The sequence below is a fragment of the Struthio camelus genome, chromosome 1 (assembly GCF_040807025.1).
Source record: "Struthio camelus isolate bStrCam1 chromosome 1, bStrCam1.hap1, whole genome shotgun sequence".
NCBI classification, from domain to species: domain Eukaryota; kingdom Metazoa; phylum Chordata; class Aves; order Struthioniformes; family Struthionidae; genus Struthio; species Struthio camelus.
The window spans coordinates 189,169,692-189,187,242 of NC_090942.1; the positions used below are offsets into that span (position 1 = coordinate 189,169,692).

General features: G+C 37.1%; 1 protein-coding gene across 1 annotated transcript in view; it reads right to left on the bottom strand.

Moving 5' to 3' along the window:
• VWA8 (von Willebrand factor A domain containing 8) overlaps positions 1–17,551 on the bottom strand; it is a 181,202-nt gene that overhangs the window by 27,503 nt on the left and 136,148 nt on the right. Inside the window, exons 35-37 of the mRNA XM_068929726.1 lie at positions 16,971–17,172; positions 10,798–10,879; positions 8,102–8,306 (exon numbers count right to left, since the gene is read on the bottom strand). Of these exons, the coding sequence (XP_068785827.1) occupies positions 8,102–8,306; positions 10,798–10,879; positions 16,971–17,172 (489 nt within the window). The remainder of the gene's footprint in view (positions 1–8,101; positions 8,307–10,797; positions 10,880–16,970; positions 17,173–17,551) is intronic.

The window sequence follows — 17,551 nt, forward strand, 5'->3', positions numbered from 1 at the left end:
TAAACCCTGTGAACAAATACAGTCGGTGGGAAAAATCTAGTTTGACTGAAGTGAGAAGGAAGACAAGCAGAAAAAAGTAGTGAAAAGAGAAAAGGCTAAAATAAATATAAGAAATGCACAGTAACTTTTCCACGCTCATCTGACTGGAATTGCTAAACCTATTGAGTTTTCTATTACATACTTTTGTGATGGATATCTTCCAAATACATAGATAATGCACTTGCTGAAGAGTTGACCTGCCCTCTCCTGTATACTTTCCTTTTAAATTTACTCTAAGACTTCCATCAACTTACTTTCTTTCAGTAAGATTTTTGACTAAGCTTCTTCAAGATAAACCTGTGCTGTTTCTTTATATGCTTATAGCTGTACATGAACTGAAAGGCTTTATTCATTACTCTGAAGATTTCATACAGCCTGTTGTGCATATCACAGCTCTGTAAAACAACAGGCAAATTCAGCCTAGTAGCCTTGAGTTTTAGCTATGAGGTAAGGGTCAGAGCAGAATAGCTGGAAAAAATGTGAAATTTTCCTTCTAAGACTTCCTTTTGATTTCCAAAATAGCCACCAATTCCAAAATATTCATGTTTCTTTTGTGCATTGTCTAAACTTGTTTATATATTGGTGATTCACGATCAGGGAATGAAAGCACTTTTCTACTTTATCAGGCCCTGTTTGGGCAGGTTCTTCTTCAATGTTTTCACCTCACAGGAAGCTGAACTGCCATCCTTTGCTAGGCCTATATATGCGAATCTTATTTTACTCTCTATAAAGCCCAGATTTTCAGTAATGTTCAATGAGCTTAGTCCCTGGCTTAAAATCTCTTTGCTCCTAAACTTTTTTTTTTTTTTTGACCATCTTATATTCTCAGGCAGACACATCAATGGGTAACAGGTATAATCCAAAGGATTTAATGGATGGAAGCTTTGTAGGTGTTTCAAAGTCAATGAAACAAACAAAAAAAATCATATGCAAAAAGAACATGAAGAGTGAAGGCCAGAATGATGCTAAAGGAATGAGCTTTTCTGAGGAGGCAAGAGCAGAAAGTGCTTGAGAGAAAAGGAAATGAAGAGAGAAAGAGCAAATGCCAAGCACTGTTAAAGCTCTAGCATAAATTTTGGGTCCTGCCTCTTAGATATACACCCTGTAACAAGGGCAGCTATGCAGGAGCAGAACTATTGTTTTTCCTTGATGCAAACTGGGATGCATTTCTGATGTGGATTCATTTTTTGGTTGTGCACCTGCCACCTAACTCTATGCAGGACATGCTTCTGTTCAACACAGTAAATTGGCTAGAGAGTAGATGGCCTTTTAATATAGCAGCTTGCTTTTGTATTCTGATTTGGTTAACTTCATTAAAATTCCTGAAGGGAACAAGATGTGTCAGTACCTCCCATTCAGAGCACTTGCCAGAAGAGCTCCTTTACAATGCTCACAGCAATGAAAGCTATTTTCTGCCTGAAGACAGGAGAGGGAGCATTGACTTCTATTGGGGGTAACTTCTATTGGTTAAGGGGAAAGGAACTTTCCCCTGTTAATTTTAGTGCATCTGGTCTCAATGGGACTAACTCATATCTAGTTCTCTTACACAAGATATAATGCTTATTTTAATACCCTGACTTCAACTCAAAAAAACGGAGGAAACCAGAAAGAATACTCCAATTCTGGACTAACATACTACACATGTAAAGGGATGCAAATTGTACTTTAAAAAACAGATTATATTTCCACCCTGAAATTTCCCCAAACTAAATTCTTCTTATCCTTTCCAGTCAGTTAAAATAGTGGCAGTCATTGCTTATAGGATTTTACATCTTCAGAACGAAATTGTTTTGTCTCTCCCTACCACTCAATCTGAACACCTCAGTGTTACCCTTGGCTGTATTTAACACGACACAAGCACATCCTTTCCTCCAACACATTCTCTATCAACAGCAACATGCTGAATCTATGCATTATTTTGTCAATAGGTATATAAAAGTTCCAAATCAGGCTGTTTGGGCATCAAAGGCAAATCTGCTTGTTTCATGTCGGCTTTGCTTTCTGTTGTAAAACTGATTCTCCCAAAGACAAAAAGTTGTATAACCAAAATGAGAATATAAAACTAACGAGAAAAAAGCAAGAACAGGTAAAAGAAATCTTATTACTTTTATTACTTTTACTGTATCCTATATGGCTTTTTTCTATTTTGCTAAATATTAATAACACAATTTCTGTTCATGTCAATGGTGCAAAATTGAGCCCACAGGTTATTTTTCACAGAAAGGAATGTTCAGTATTAGACAAGACAATAATAACGCATGCAATACATTACACACCTTCAGTTCTACCCTGAAGTGACACTGCTGTACAGAATACATTTTGCTTCATTTTGGTTTTGTATCTATCTATCTTATCTGCAAAACTTTGCAAGAATTCAAAATGAAATAATGAAGCTTCATTCATCATATGACCCCTGTGAACATTTACCTCTAAAAGTAGCTTTTAAAATTCATATAGGGAGTAAACTTATCTGTCCAGATCAGTAAAACTGCTCAAAGCATCAATGCATTAATGAAATGTTGGATTTGTAAAATAAAAGTGAAATCACAGGTAATCACAGGTAGGTTAACCTGAGTGGGAAAGAGTTGGAGACTTGGAACGAAACACATGAAAAGGGGTGTTTGGCTTGCACCTAATGAAAGTTTTTATACATCAGCTACAAAAACCTCAAACATGAAAAACAGAAATAGGTGCCATGGGTCTTCTTTTGAACTGAATGCTGTCATTTTCAGCCTTGTTTCAGAACCTCTACACCATTAGGTCCCTTACAGTCTTTTGCCCATGAACACGTATTCCGTAGCTTAAAAGAAATGCTGGATGGACTAAATGAAGTAATGACAGAATATTACACATTTCTTCTATCTCACAGATCCTCCATTTTGTTAACACTCGTGTAAATTCCACTTTCATCTGTTATTATTAAAAATTTCCAAGTCTATTCCTTTCAGCTGAAAGATATGACATCACAATCTTTTTACTATGCTAATCCACTACAAAATATGATCAGAGCAGACAAAGTCTGGTTTGGTTATTTATCTTTACTACTACACACCTGCTAACTACATCACTATGCTAGTTTATTTTATTGCACTAAAAACTATGTGAAATTAGAAGATAAGTTGGTTACACGTGAAAGATGGAAAGTACAGTTTAAAGAAACCTGAGGCAAACATTTCAAAAGTGTCTAAGTGATGAAGACAGACCTAATTTTTTTGTCATTTGTATTTTTAAGCCATTTATATAGTTGCAAAATATTTTATCCACAGTGCAGAGCACAACAGAGCTGTTAACACTCAGCAAGCTTTGCAGGCAATACCTTCCACTGTCCCTGTCGTACCTTCAGAGCGCAAATTCAAAGAAATGTTGCGATGTTTAGTAAAATTAATCAACATTTGAGACTGAGTAAGTCCACTGAGCTGGCCTCCTTCTGGGGCCCAACCAATATTTGAGCTCAGGCATTTAGAAACAAAATATTTAGTCACTTTTATATTTTTGATTTTACCATAAAGATACAAGGATCCATTTATTCGTGAAACATTTATTATCATAAACTCGGAAAACTCTGTATTCAGTTTCTTCTGGAGTAGCCTGAATAATCAAAACTGGACAGGAAGGATAAATGAATAACTACAACAATTAGGAATGTTTGGATAGAAAACTGCAGGGTTATTGCACTGTCCAAAGAAAGTTGAAAAAAATTAAACACGAAAGCAGAAAAGCCGTATTTTTCACCGCCATAGGACCTTGTCAAATCTCTCCTTAAGTACCAGAGAGTTAAGTTATCAAAGACAGAATAGCTTTATGTTTTATAGGAAAGCCTCCTATAGCTAATATTATTGTAACAGATGATTTGATTTAAATTTTCATCAGTTTTGTCCTTTCACTAATTAGAGAGCAAGTTTCATAAGATCGAAATTATCAGTCTGTTTTGTTCCGACAGGAGGCACTCATCAGCGTTATGAGCTCCAGCCTCTAAGCCAGCAATGTTCACTGGTGCAGACTCTCTGAGATGTGAAGAGATGTGCTGAGGGGTTGTATTGTCTCCCGTGAGAGCTGCGGTCTTTCATGTTGCCAGAGGAAGAAAGAGGAACTTTGTGCGGGATCAGTCTGCCCTAACATAAAGTTAAGGTTATTTCCACCTCTGCTCTTAGCCAGCCTGCTCTAATCAGACTGGAAGATCTTTAGGAAAGGGAATGTATTTTCAGAGTGTTTGTACAGTGCTTCCAATGAGTGCCTAATTTCACCTGAGGACATTTACATTAGGAAAAGCAGCTGAAAGAGAATTGATAATCCTTATCTGAGTTATTTTACGCAGTACAGAAATTGAGAAATGTGAACCTATCAAGCTCTATGGGTTCCTGGCTTTCTAATCTCATGTTTCCCCATACTCAAATGCCTTTTCTCAAGGGACAGCATCTGCCTCCTACTCTTTGGTAGGATGAATCATGCAGTCCAGGAAAAGGTCACAGAGCTAAACTGGCATCATTCACTATGCTTTACAGAGAAATCCAAAGCACCGCCCCACTGAAAACTGCTAAAGGGCAATGAATAGTTGGGGTTGGAGTGCTTGGGGTTCATGGTCCCAGAATGGCAAATGCTATCAATCTGTACCTTGTAATCTAGTTACGGACTAAAGAACTCTGAATCTGGAGTATTTCAAGTTATTCAGGACCCTTTGCTTTAGTTTTTGGAATAAAACCTGCAGGACTGCAGAATGCCATCATATGGTTATTCTAAACTCATGAAAACTCTCCACTGAATATGTTTTTCACAGTTTATGGGTTTTGTCCTGATAGTACTTAAGATGAGAAAAATCAGTGTTACTAGCTCACGGGTACCCTCAAGTGGTCAGAATAAGCATTTAGTCAAATGCAGAAAAATATAAAACATTTGGTCATTAGAAATACACAGGAAAAAAAGGACAAGCAACATTTGCTAAACATCATGCTTTTATCGCAGAGCAAGAGCTGCCCACTGCTGGGTATCCAAGTCCCCTCCATTCTAACAGATTAAAATGTGACCAAAGAAAAGGAAACTGTGAATGCACCCACCAAAAGTCTGGGTAAGCACCTCTGCTGTGTTATAGCTCTATATCAAGCACACACGAGCCAAAAAAAAACCCAAACCAAAAAAAACAGGAACAAAAGCCAGATAAAAGGCATGAGATGTGCCAGCAAGTCTTTTAACTGGCTGACTAGGGAAGAGGAGGGGAAAGTATCGTAGCATTCCTCAGAGATAAGTGTATGCGTGGCACGAGGATCCCAAGCTCTTTTTCCTAAATTGCTCTACAAACTATTTTTCTAAGTCCACTTCCTATTCTTGTTCATTACGAAACACAGAACATGAGGGACTGAGTACCTGCTAAGTTACAACAATCTCCTGACTTAATCCTAATTCAGGAAAGTTAATGTCCAGGTATGACTTCCGGGCAAAACTGAAGTTGCCTGGCTGGCATGCGTTTTGTGTGTGTGTGTGTGTGTGTGTGTGCACGCGCCTGTCTGTCTGTCTGTATACATGTGTATGTGTGTGAATATATACATATAGGTACACAGGCACACAAAAACACAGATACATGCACACCTGCACTCACACAGGCGCACACGGTTATGGGTCTAACTTAACATGACCGTATTTCTTCTAACGTTTACAATAAATCTGACATTTTGGGGATTATAATTATTACTTTTACAATGTACTCAACTTTAATTCCAGTTTAACACCATGCTCCATCTGAAATCTAGATGAGTAGGGAACACATTTTAAATATTGTTGTAGTGGTGGACCTGATGTCCCGTAACAGTTACTTGGTGTTTGCTGCACACCTCATCAAATCTAAAATAGGTTAAATGACGAGTGGCAGAAGAAAGTCTGAATCTTGGGAACCACTACTCAGTGCTGCTGAATTTATCAAAATGCTGTTTAGGCATTAGACACATGAACAAAACATCCTTGAATTTTTCACCTAATGGCGACAAACTCATAAAGAACGCACTTTTTAATTTCTGACATGAAACATAAAATAAACTTTGCTGCTGTTCACAGGACATAGCATAACTTACGTGTTCTGTTATTATTTCTGAATGCTGCTATAAAAGCAGTGAAGACAGCCATTTAGATCGGAGAAAAATCCATTCCATTTCTTGGATTTTGCTGAATATGTCTATACTCACCTCAGCTGGGCATGTCTGAACGTTGAACAACCTAAAGTTGACATTTTTTTCTTAGGGGGCTGCACTGTGTTTATAAGCAATTTTTTTGTGTAACTTAGGGTACGTTTGCAGCGACTGTACTATTACAAGATACTTTAAGAATATTCAAACCACTCAGCTTGGCAACACAGGTGTGGGTATATACTGCATCTGTCCACCTCTGACACTGCAAGGTAGACACACAGTGTGAACCCAAACAAGTCACCCACCTACTGTCTCAGTTCCCTCCTCTGTAAAGCAATGGCAGCACTTACTAGCTCCATATGTTGCAAGAATTACATATTTAAATATTCAGGAGTGTCTAAAGGGAAACAGTTATGGATAGATGAATTAGTTAAAAACTGCTTTGTGACTGTGGGAAGATCTTTTAGCGTTTTTGTAAAATGTAATGGAAATTTAAAACTTGACATTATTAGTTAGATGACTTAAAATTTTCTGATCATGTGTATTTTCCAAGACAGTATCCTCTACTATTTAGTTGACTATGACTGACATTACAGTAACACTGCTGCTTAAAACTTACCCAAGCAAAGTCACCCACAAAGATAAAAAAGAATGAAAAACACAATTACAATAAGTAAAACTGTCACTATACCTCCTGACCCTCTCAACTTGATCAGTAGATGAAACTGGGCTAATAAAAAACAACTATATCTGACCATAAGATGGTGCTAGTGCTACTGTGCTGGTAATAAAAATGGCAACGGTAAAGCAATATGTAACCACACAAATGTGCTACTGCGTAACTGTTTTATTTTCTCATGACTTTTACGAAAGGCATTTGCTGAGGTCCAAAAGCAAGAACATGTCAGTTGTTGCAAAGTTTATATAGTTGCAGAACATCTTGTAGAAAGGGAGCTCTGTGTGGGAAAAGACAGGGAAAGAACTACATTTTCTGCCTAATAAATCTCACTCACACTTGGGCTAGCTGGACAACTCGTAAACTAAAACATAAATCTAATTTAGAAAAGATTCAACCTGTTTCCCCATTTTCTAATGTACTGTGAAAGTGGTTACAGAAATTCACGAAACAGAATTTACCAACAGAAATAAATTTAATTGTAGATAGAGATAGGATCTTCCTAGCCAAAGGTGGAGAATTCAAGTCCTCCTAAAGCACAGTCTAGTTCTTCTAAGTAAAATAATATCTTATCCAATCACTAACAAAAGTTAAAAATGCAGTGGTACAGCCCTCAATACAACCTCCATGTTGCAATGGTGATCACACGTATTAGCCAGTACATTAACATCTGTGCACATACACCCATGCACACACAGCATTCATGTATATGCTGTATATTTTCAACATCCACCTAAATATTCCACATGAGAACATGGCTATATTGAGACTCATGTAACTGTGCTCAGCTGGGAGGACTTTCAAAATCAGTTAGACGCTACTCTGAGCGCAAGGCATCTTCCACCTGGGTTTCAAGTTTCTTTTCTAAAGTATAAAGCCAATAATCCCTTTTCCAAAAACATGAAGCCTGGAAAAATATATGTTTTTCCTTTAAAATTAATTTCCCTATCTTATATTTTGAAAGTTGCAGTTAAAAATCAACATGAGACAAAGAATTAATTTGCATTTAAATGCACTGGAGTTTGGCAAAAATACAAATACTGCAAGATAAAGAATCAGTCAGTAACTGTAATTATAGGGGTCACAAATAAGCCTTCTTATTGAGCTACTGATTTTTTTTTTAAATTAAGACATCTATTCAATTTTTCTTGTAAATATATTTCTACTTCACAGTGTTTTTCAATACAGCTCTCCCTCCACCCCCTCTCCCAACTGAAAACTAATTTGCGCCATTTTGTTAAATGTTTTTCACTTCAGGTTTGTGAACTCCTACCTGTACAGGTCGACCATCCTCTTGTCCGACCATGTTCCTCCAGTCCTGCAGCGAACGCTGCAGGCTGTCGAGTCCTGTCTCCCAAAGTCTCACGCCACCTCCCATGTCCACACTAACCAGACCTACTTTGCCCAGAGGTGCCAACAGGGCATCTGTGTCTGAGATCTTAGACAGCCAAGATGTATACGGAGAGAGAGATCCTGATCTGAAAAACAAGAATGACTGTGATTTATCTCAAAGCTGCAATTAAAAAGAGGCTGAAGGGTGAGGTTTTTTTTTCTAAATTTATGTAGATAAGGTGGCAATTAAAATAAACTATATGCCCACTCCAAGAGGAACCGTAAGTAAGCCCTGCAAACACACTAATTTATCTGAAACATGTCACCTATCGAAACCGGATGAGATTGAAAGATACTTGTGTAATAATGAAAGCAGTATAAAAGACCAGGCTGAAAGGGAATATGCTGCCTAACCCACTGCTATATCGCATCTGTCTCAAGGAGATGAGTTCTTAAAGAAAATTATGAAGTACACAGAAAATTTAAACAACGTCTTATAGCGAAATACGAAAGTACAGAAGAAAAAGGAAAGAACGTGACCTGGACACTGAGGAAAATATCTCTGTTTCAATTTAAAGTGAGATCTCTCTCTAGTGCTTTAACAAAAAAAGAAGATTTAAACACTCATTTAAGGACAGCACAACTTTGGGTGCAGCGAATCTTAGCACTGTTTTAAACAGGCAGTCAACTTGCAGGTAAACACCGCTGAAACAGGGTCTAACAGCTTTATAATATGAATGCAAATTTGGATAAAGTAGAAAAGATCCTTTGCACTTTTTTCAGTACTGTTAATGGCACACACAATGAGCTGACAACTGGCACTAATTAATACTAGGCTCATAATTGTGGAAGAGAAAGGAAGCAGCAACACTTGGATTCAGGAAAACATCATTAGGTCGAATCCCTAATGAAATGTATGGAACTTAATTATATAATTAAAACTAACCACATGTATAAGTGTTTCCCTAAGAGACGGGATGCTTTCCTGACTAGTTTGTACGCTTATACTCAAAATGGGAAACTGAAAAACCTTCTTACGTCTTGTTTATTAATTTCAGCTTGAAATTGGGAACTAGGGTCAGAAAAAAAATATTATTTTAGAAGAAAATTTATAAGAAAGAGACCCCCATGTAAGATAAACATATATGCCTCGATCTAAGACTGAAATTGCTGTGTAATAATTCAACTGAAAAGAAGGTATCTTAGCATTTGACCATGCTAACTATTGCAGAAAGGAGGAAAGTATTTAGGTTTTCACTTAGAATTATTCACTTATATGAAAAGTCACTTTATTTATCACTTCCTGATGGAAGTTGTTTTTTTTTTTTTTTTCAATCGAGACTTCTGCTTAGGTTTATTTTGTGATAAGTAGCTTAAATCCTTATACTAGGTTAGGGCTTATGATGCTGAAGTTTGGCTTTGCAATTTGTAATAAAATTTCTTTGTAAAGAAAAGTCTTGTTCTATCTCTATATTAATGCTCTACATTTCTGAATGACTGTACAAGATGTAGGCCAATAGATCAATTATAAAGTCAATACCAGTTCTGAAATAAAGATGTTTCCTTAAGGAAGATTGTGCTAAGGGTGCAAGTAATTCAATGAAACCCACTCAATATACAAAAAGTAATCCTTTTCTGAAGAAATTAAAATTGTCCAAAAATTATATGTGCTACAAAGAGTAGAGGTAAATAACAACTAATGAAGCCTTTATTAGTTCTCTATTAATTAAGCAATTTGACATGATTAATGAAGCAGAATTCATTTAAAAGAGATTCAAATAATACTGTCAAAGATAACACTGAGTGGACAGGATTCTAAAAAAGATTCAGTATAAAATTCCTGAAGTGTGGGTTTCATACATGTGCTCTTTAAACATGAGATGTTGACAGGCTTCTATTTAAAGTAAAAATCTTTAATATTATTATTGTGGAAAATGACAATTTGTAACCCAAATATGCTTCTAAATTATAAAATATTTGTGAATACACTCTGCAATGGTGACAGGTAGATGTTAAAACCATACTGAAGCCATATAGGCCGGCTACTTTACTCTATTTATCATGCAAAACTCTTCTGAGGGAAGGAATGCATATTTTACCAAGGGAATATTAAAACACAGGAAGTACAAGTGATTTCAAAGGTGAACTTTATATTCAAGCAGAACTTGATTCCTAGTTTCCTAACATTTAACACAGGATCGTTCTGCCTGTCTCTGCTGGATCCTAAAGATGTAGAAAAATGGAAAAGAAAGGTAGCATAAACCAACGGCAAAACAGAAAGACAGAAGGCAGAGGTTAAAGTGGGTCGAAGTGGGGGAAAGAGAAAAGGAAATGGAAAATCAGAAGACAAAGCTACCTTTGATATTAACTAATTAATTAATTAACTAATTAACCAATTTTCATTGGTTTCCGCTAGTAAATAGATAAAATTTTGACAAACGATATGTTACAGTAGTTACAGAATTTTACACACTGGGTATGAATTATTCTCATGACACTCAGCAATCTGATATGAAGTAGATACTGACTTTCTATATCAGAAGAAATATTTGTTTATCCTGAAGTAATAATAAACACAAAATTCTGTTTGCTCTTCCTGTAAGACAAGAGGCTGCTTTAATCAATAAAATCAGTTACCTAGGAATAGCAATGTATTTGATTTTCTTTGAGTTGAGATCTGTTACTTCTAAGTACCCAGCAGCTTGTGGAGGAGTGACATCTGAAAATCAACAAACATGTTATTTTCCTGCTGCACGATTAACTGGTTATTGCATTTGCACTTAGTAGATTGAATTTAAGCATTTCATTATACAGTACCTGCCAGAAAATGATAAGCTTTCACATTCAACACAGGAGTGTAACTTGCAAACGCTGAATTGTTCTACTATTATGATACTGAGCAACTACGCAGGCACAACTGCAAAAGAGCAACGTATTTGTACAGCAGATGTCAAAACTACACACAAATATAGTCCTACTCACAAAAGCACCGACTAGGCATTATTGCAAGTCACTGCTCTTTTCTCTCACAGAAGATAATGTCAGCTGTATGTCTGACTTAAAAAGTGTACTGAGGAACATTTCAAATCTGTGTGTTTATAATTCCCACCTGAATATTAAAACTGTTTCAGCCTTATGCTGAACCACTTTTCTTCTAGGTAGATTCTCCGTACGCAAAGACTTCAACAAATTTATAGAAAGCAGCCCTAGACTATCAGGCCTTTACTATTTAGTTTATGAGACAGTTTAATGATTATTTATTGCTACTACTAGGCTTCCTCCCTCAGAAATATATGAGAGAGAGCCTGTGCGTGCGTGCGTGCGTGTCTGTCTCTCTATACTGGCTTTTGAAGACACGTGAGCACACTCTGCTTGGGCTCAGAAGTGGCTTGCAGTTAGGAGATGGCCTTCACCTGCGTGGAGAACAGGACTAAGCTTTGCAGAAGGGAAACCAGAAGACTGAATTACACTGCATGGTATGGATACAAAATGTCATTCTCAACAGATAAAACTCTACATTTTCATCTGGAACGCCATATCTTTCATACGCTCGAGCTAAAGGAGAGCCTGTTGCTACCTGCAGAACTACTGGGGCTCGTATACAGCACACACAGAAAAGAGCAGTAACATCAGCGGTATAAGGGGATCTAACATTCAAACGAATGAAGAATAACCCACAGGAGCCCCTAGGCTGGCTACAGTACCATATCTGCTAACCTTATTGATTTTTTGTAAAAATATAAATATCAAAAACAGAGCAAAAACAAATGGTGGAAAAATTACAGGTGTGTGGGTGGCACAGCACTTTCTGGTTTGCCTAGACTGTGTTACTGTTGACAAATGTGCTTTCTCTCTGGGTGGTAAATGCAGAATAAAATGCACATTAAACATTCTGATGAAGATCTAGCACTGAACAGGATGGGGTAGAGTCATAAAATGAGAATTCAAAATTAATTTGGTAGATTAGGGAGAAAACACAAATCAATCAAACCAAATTATAAAAACATAAAGGACTGCAGAATAGGAAGCTAAAGAAAGGGAAAGGAAATGTTTAAAGGCAACACAGGAAAAACTGCCCAGGTCTCAGTATGGCGGTCAAAGATCTTACAATGAACAACATGCAAAGTACAAATCCATGGTGCTATGCTGCTGCCAGAGTAGGAAAAACAAAACAAAACAAAACAGGCTTTATACTAACATGAATGCATTAATATAAATATTACAAATATGTAATACGTAACAAATATGAATATATTAACATGATCTAAACAAGTGCAGTGACTATTCTTCTTCTGCTGAGGCCGGAGGGAGAAGAATACCTACGCCTAGCGTGAGACATCAGACTTAAAGGAAAAGGTAAACACACAAGATAATCCCAGGGGTGACAAAGATTGCAGTGAGAAGTTTAGAACAGAGTGACTGCAGGGACAAATTTAATGGATTAACTTTTGGTATGTAAAAAAAAAAAAAAAAAAAAAAAAAGGACTGCAGGAAACAAATACATGACAGGAGATACTAGCAAAAGCTTTTATAATATAAGGCCAGCAAAGCAATGCAATAGGCCACTCAGGGAAGCTTTAGAATCTCTTTCAGTTGAGGTTCTTAAGATAAAGGTTTGACAAACATCTGTGAAGAAGAGTCTAAACATGTGTCATCCTGTTCCTATACAAATAGGTGGACTAGATGACGTATTTAAGTTATTTCTGTAATTCTGTGTGTTACACTACGTATCGTTCCAGTAACTAATGGAGAGCATACACTCAGCAATAGTCTGTTATTTTAAATTCATATATAGAGACTGCTGAGAAGCAAAGTAAATATTTGCCCTCAAGTAGCCCTCATTTCTATAGCCTTGCTTTTAGAGTAAACATTAATATGTACTTGTTGGATTCTGCCATGATCTTGTCTGAGTTTATATTCTGTGGCCATATATCTATCTGGCAGTCTTTGGGGAAATTATTACTTGTTATAGTTTCTTTTTCAAACATAACTACTACCCTAGTTTACAGTTCCAAGAAAACATAAAGGAAACAATTTCTTTGCTTGTTGTTCCTGGAACAGCTTTGGTAATATGCATTGGAGTGTGCTAGAGTTTGGCTGAGTACCTTGAATTATTAATAGAAACGGAAGGCCGTGTGCCAGAACTGACCAGTTGTCCAAGAAGATGGGAAAAAAAGCCTGATAGATAAGCAAACTGAAGCAAAAATGTTAAACAACTTCTCAAGGCAACATAAGAAGTTAGTGCAAGAACGTCAAGGGCTGCCATACGTTCAACTCTGCATAAGACGCCTTTGTTTCACTATATCATCTCCCAGGAGACGATCCAAAGGCTTAAGAGTGAAGCTTTATGCAACTTATTTGTAGGTAAATAACTACAGGTTTCCAGTGCAAAAAACATCAGCACAGAGGAATCACCTGTGGGCCACCCTGAGTTACGCAGCAAAGACAGGAACGGGTAATACCCAAATGTCCAAGGCTCCATAGCAGTATGTGGAGCAGCTACTGGTAGCAGTTACACTTACATTCAATTAAATAGTCTGTGAATCAGTAAGACTGAGAGGCAAACTCCAGAAGAAACAACAGCCTAGCAGAAGGGGTTGCAAATACTGGATCTGAATCAGGCACAGTAAGAACTAGGCTCTTATAATTTCACCTTCCAAGTGCATACATGAATGCATGTCTCTCCTTCTCTCTCCCCTTTTTCACTTGGAAAGATCTTGGATTCATGCCATCAATTTAAGAGCGTAACAATGATAATACTAAGTCCCTCCAACCTAGTATCCTGTCTCCAAGAGTAGCTAGAGCTTGACAAGTGTAAGAACTAGGCAAGCATATTCCGTATTTTCCTCCAGTCACCAACAAGTTCCAGTCCAGGAGCTGGATGCAGAATCTATATTTTGACATTCCTACTAGCTTTATCTGCTGCCCCCTAGCTCTGGTACTGACAGATTGTGAAATTACTGCTTTTTCCGTATTTCCATGCCATGTGTGATTTTGTAAAACTCCACCATATGCCTCTTTATTCATCTTGTTTCCACATTCAGGAGATTTCGCTGATGTAGCTTTGCTCACTCTTGTTGCCCTTGACTGAACTTTTCCCAGTTCATCTATCTCCCACCTTTAGACGGGGGACCAAAATCACACAGCACTAGATGCAGAAAAAGCATGGATTTAGATAACAGCAAAAAGAATTTCTCTCTTTTTTCTCTGCTCCTCTCCTAATAATTCTTACCATTTGACTGCTCCTGAGATCTGAACTGATATTTTAATTGAACTATCTATCATCACCCCAAAATCATGTTCCTGAGATGTAATTGTCAGCTCACAGCCCACCGCTTTAGATGGGGAATTAGGATTGTTTTTCTTCCTTCCTTCCTTATATTACTTTATATTTATCTATACAGAATTTCGTCTGCCATTTTACCGCATAGTCAGCATTGTAGTCCTGTGATTCTTCACGGTGAACCCATTCTACCATGAATAACACCCAGAATCATCACCGAACAATTTCGCCTCATTGTTCACTCATTTTTCTAGGTTTTTCATGAACATGCTGAGTAGCACTGGTCTCTGCAGGACTCCACGCGTAGCTCTTCCTCCATGGGGAAAACTAACCATGTACTGAAAAATGAAAAATGTCTGAAATCCTGAAAAAAGGCTTAATAGAAAACCTAGAGTCCTGCTCAGGCCTAATTTAACCATATCATCAAGCTCAAATTAAATATGATTCAGTTAAGATCAATTTCTGCAATTCATAAATTCAAATGTGATTTAGAAAAGAAAAATCAATGATAATGATCTTAAAGAAGGCCTTGAATCTTTCAACTTAAACGGCCCCAAAGCACATTACAAACTATACCTCACGAAGTCTTCTATAAATTTAAAGCTATCGATCACTATTCATGAGTAAATTTCACCATACTTGAGGGAAAAAAGTTAATATCTTGTTCAGCTGATTTGAATGATTTAGCTCAGTCAGACAGATGCCAATTCTCAGACAGAATTCGCTCAGGTCACTGGTATCGAACTTCTTTCCTTCATGAAAAATGTCCCACGATTTTTAATTACATTACTCTACTGCTAAGAATTGATAATATACCACAGCAATTTAAAATGTTTTTACAAATACCTGCTTCAAGATCTCAGTTTTAGGTCTCATTTGGAAGCACTGTATCCCTCTTTCCCTCCCAAATTAGCGAACTAATTCAACAAAAGCTCAGAAGATTTCCCTTCTGAATGCTTATACCATCCACTTCGGGATGCCTTCTTTCACCTAAATGCCTGCAAAAAATTGACCCAGACTGATCATTTAATAGCTTATGGAGTATGACAGGATTACAGCTTGAGGTGGTGTAATTAGTTCGAACATATTCATGCCAACTCTATGTTTTATTCAATTTCAACCTTTTAAAAGCTAACCTTTCTTATGCAGATCTAGGTAACTCTATTTTTCTATCCTGTTTATATCCTTGATTTTGCTTCTTCAGTTAAGTAAGTGTTTTCAGCCAGCTATTTTTCTATCCTTTTTTGTAATAAGTAAAAGGCATTCTCTACACAGGGAAGTTAATTTGTGTTAAATGAGGGCAGATATATTAAATTGCTTATTTCTGAAAAGTGGGTTAATTTGAAATAAAACAATTTATTCTAAAATGAAGAGTTCACATATAACACAAATCAGGAAAAGCTGCTTGTCTCCATTAATTCAAAAAGCTTCCCAGTCTACCGTAAACAAATATTTCATATTTTTTCTTTCGGTAGTGATCTTTCTTTGGAGACTTCTAAAGGTTATTAATGCATAACTCTCAAATTCTGTGATTTGGCACTAATTAGGACATTTTTTAGTCACTCTGGCTAAAGACGGTAAAGATACAGTGGTAACAGAAAGCTTGGCATGGCAGCACAAAAATATTTGAAGGTCTGTAGCCTGCACCTGTCTTACCAGTGTACAAGTGGAGGATAGTTTTGCTACACCTCATGCTCTTGGACAAGAGAAGAAGTAAAAAGCCTTGGTCTCCTCACTTTGGAGAGAAGGCGGAGGGCAAATGTGACTGAGGTTTACAAAATCATGAAGGGGATAGATAAGATGAATGCAGAACTGTTGCACAGCAATATAGCACCTGCAGTGCTATAACGAAGGGCGCTTCTGTGTTCATCACAAAAGACTAGTGCATTTGTGAACTTGCTGCAGAGACAGACGAGTTCAAAAAGCGACCAGACAAATTCATGGACAATAAGTCCATAAAAGGAGATTAAACGGCTGAGGTAGGGATGTCCCCTCCAACATCCCTAATAAAACAATTGTTAAGGCTGAGGAAGTATGAGGGGAAAGAAACAGAAGAAAGCGGCTGGGTTCACAGGCACTCTCTAGTAGCCTCTCCTATTGTCCCTGAGGGCAACACAAAACTGAGCTAGGCAATTGGTTTGATAAATAAGGCATTTCTTATAATTATAACCTGTGGTGTCTGTGTGGCACCAAGGAGAGGCTGGGAATACTGCTGCAGACTCATTGCTGAACTGGCACAATCACATCACTGTACTGGTTCCCAGTGCAAGCAGAGTGAAATCCCATCTACTGGAACATGCACAGTGTAGGCAGCCTATTAATTCCTCAGAAGTACAATTTAGCAAGTTTATTAAAGTCTGAATTAATTTTAAAATCAGCAAAATGTATGCAACTACTCTCTTTTCTCCTCAGATACTTGCTTAATGATTCTTTAAAAATGTTTTGTGTAATTTCATGAATGACTGCAGTTTAAAAAACAGAAACAACGGTGTATAATTGTTGCAGAAGAAGTATATGAACCTCTTACCTTTTGGGTAAATGTCTTTCAAAGGCACATCTCCAGGTGCTAAAATTCTGACTATTTGATTAGAAGACAATAAAGTTACACAATTGGTTTGTTTTGCAGCTCCTGTTTTCCTCCGGGCTCCATAATAAAATGGATCAGAAGGAGAAGCATGTCTGCGACTCAGAGAGGAGTTTCTTTTCCAGCTATACACCTCACTCGGAGACTGCAAGAGAGAAGGATTCTATTGAACAAAAAGTTTCCATCACTGAAACTAAGAACAAACTTTTCTTGATGAGTTCCACTTCACATTCAATTTTAAATCAAATGTAGCTACTGTGGTTACTTCTCAGGTCATCACAGGACAAGGAAAAGACCTGGATTACTTTGTCATTAAAACTACCTATAAAGGAATGGCAAACAGCAGACCATCTATACACGCTTCAGGAAGTCAGGCTGATGATCTGGAGTTGAATCAACGTTTTTTTTTTATATTGAACAAGGAACAGAAAGCATTGAAATAGACTCATCTGGAACCAAACTACATAGAAGGGTTTAATGTAATGAACTGTTATTACAGTCTAAATTCTCATTATTCTAGATAA